At 62.0% G+C, this 1,966-nt stretch overlaps 1 protein-coding gene across 1 annotated transcript in view; it reads right to left on the reverse strand.

The window, feature by feature from the left end:
- RSPH9 (radial spoke head 9 homolog) overlaps positions 1–1,965 on the reverse strand; it is a gene marked incomplete at its 5' end in the record, with an annotated part of 27,052 nt that extends 25,087 nt beyond the window's left edge. Inside the window, one exon of the mRNA XM_019526705.1 lies at positions 1,829–1,965. Within this exon, the coding sequence (XP_019382250.1) occupies positions 1,829–1,965 (137 nt within the window). The remainder of the gene's footprint in view (positions 1–1,828) is intronic.
- Position 1,966: the final 1 nt, after the last annotated feature.

A 1,966-nucleotide genomic window follows, 5' to 3' on the forward strand; every position in this document is an offset into this window, starting at 1 on the left:
GCTTGCCCTAGCAAGGAGCTGCTTGGGGCTGGGGACAATAAGGGAGAGCGACTGGAGGCAGGGGCATCATGTGTGCTGAGCATGGCCCTGGCAGCTGCAGACACGTAAGTCTGTGGGAGGCAGGGCTTGGAGGCCCAGGGCTTAGGGACAGGGCGGGGAGGGGTGTATCAGCATGTGAGTGGGACAGGTACCTGCCGGCACTGGGGCTGCAGCAGGGCTGAGTGGGGAGGCGGGGAAGGTGCCTGTCCCTTCAGTGGGGATAGTGGGTGGGAAGGTTCTTTGGGGCCAGCAGGGAGCTGTGTGGGCAACAGGGCCATGGGTTGGGATTGAGTGGCACCAGCAGGGCTGGGGAGGGACAAGGGCTGCAGGTTAGGAATAAGGAGCACTGGCAGGGCTAAGGGGGCTGTGGCTTGGGAGTAAAGGGCACCAGGGGGCAGGGGACTGTGGGTCGGGAGTGCGGAGCACCAGCATGGTCTGGGGGCCATTGTACTGTGGGTCAGAAGTGAGGGCAGCAGCAGGTCTGGAGGGGCTGTGGCTTGGGAGTGAGGAGCAGGAGGAGGGCACAGGCATATCATTGCCCCCCACATATTACCCCCTGACAGATGTCCTCTTTTTTAAAACTGAAAATATGGTAACCCTACCGTTAGGACACGGCCTGATCCCAAGGTTGCAAACCCTCCTGGATTGGAAGGGAGCCTACCGGAATCGGCATCAATCTCCTGGTGACTTGAAAGCAATCTGAGAGATTGATATTGTGAATGGGTTGAACAGTACAATTAATGACCAGAGGTGCACCGATACATCAGTCCCATATCAGATCAGCACCAATATAAGGAAAATTAACAGTATCGGCAATCGGCCTTTTTTGGTTGATGTGGTCAATAAATGCCCCGTGCATGCACGCAGCTATAGCGTAGTACACAGGCTGTCAGAAGCACAGCCCAACAACATGGAGAGCAGCCAGGTCTAGCTGGTAAGTCTGTTGTGAGGGGAGGAATGTGTGGGGGGGAGCAGATCAAGGCCCCTGTGGTAAGGGAGGGAGTGGGGCTGGGGCTGGAGCTGCACAGCTGGGGCGGGGTGTGGGACGGAGCTGTGAGCAGTACCTCAGGACGGCATGGGGGAGGTGTGGCCCCAGATCTGTGCCCGCGGCAAGGGGCAGCGCCAGGCTCTTTCCCGTGGGGCACTTGGGTTGTGGCTGCACTCAGGGCAGATGGCAGCAGCCCTGGGAGGGAGGCCATGGCAAATTTCAGGGGTGGCTGCAGCTCCCCCCATAGCCCCTCTCCCAGCACTGCCACCACCCACCCTGAGCACAGCCCGGCCCAACCCCCCTGTTGGGAAGAGCTGGGCACCACCCCAGCCCACACCAACAGCCCTCCCTGCCCTGCGCAGATCTGGGAGCACACAGCCCACTTGCCCTCCCGGGGTGCGCATAGCAGGGGGAGCGCACTGCACTCTGCCTCGCCTCAGGGACAGAGTGGCCTGAACAAGCCACTCTGTCCCTGCTCCACCCCAGCTGAATCCTGGAAGCCAATGGACAGGTCCAGGTCAGCCCACTCCCTCCCTCACAGCGGGGACCTTGCCCTCCCCACCTCACCCCTTCCCCCACGGACTTTCCAGCTGGACACTGCTCTCCAAGCTCCCCCCCCCCCGCATATTAGCAGTGGGATCGGCGTGGCCCGACATGGCCCGTTAAAAATCGGCCATCGGTATTGCCCCAAAACACCTGTACCGGTGCACCCCTCGTCATGACATTAGGTCACGTTGGAAAAAACACATCTCCTGGGCTGGCTTCGGGCAGCCCAGCCCACCCCACCCCCTCCCCGCGCACCTGTAGAGGCGCTGTGGCGGCGCGGCCAGGTCGGTGGCGCGGCCGTCGGCAATGTAGTATGCGCCGCGCAGGCCCTGCAGGCGGCCCCAGAAGCGGACGCGCTGGAAGCGGTAGTCGCGGCGCAGCAGCAGCAGGGAG

This window comes from Gavialis gangeticus, unplaced genomic scaffold (assembly GCF_001723915.1).
Source record: "Gavialis gangeticus isolate Ggan-Ray unplaced genomic scaffold, GavGan_comp1, whole genome shotgun sequence".
NCBI classification, from domain to species: Eukaryota; Metazoa; Chordata; order Crocodylia; family Gavialidae; genus Gavialis; species Gavialis gangeticus.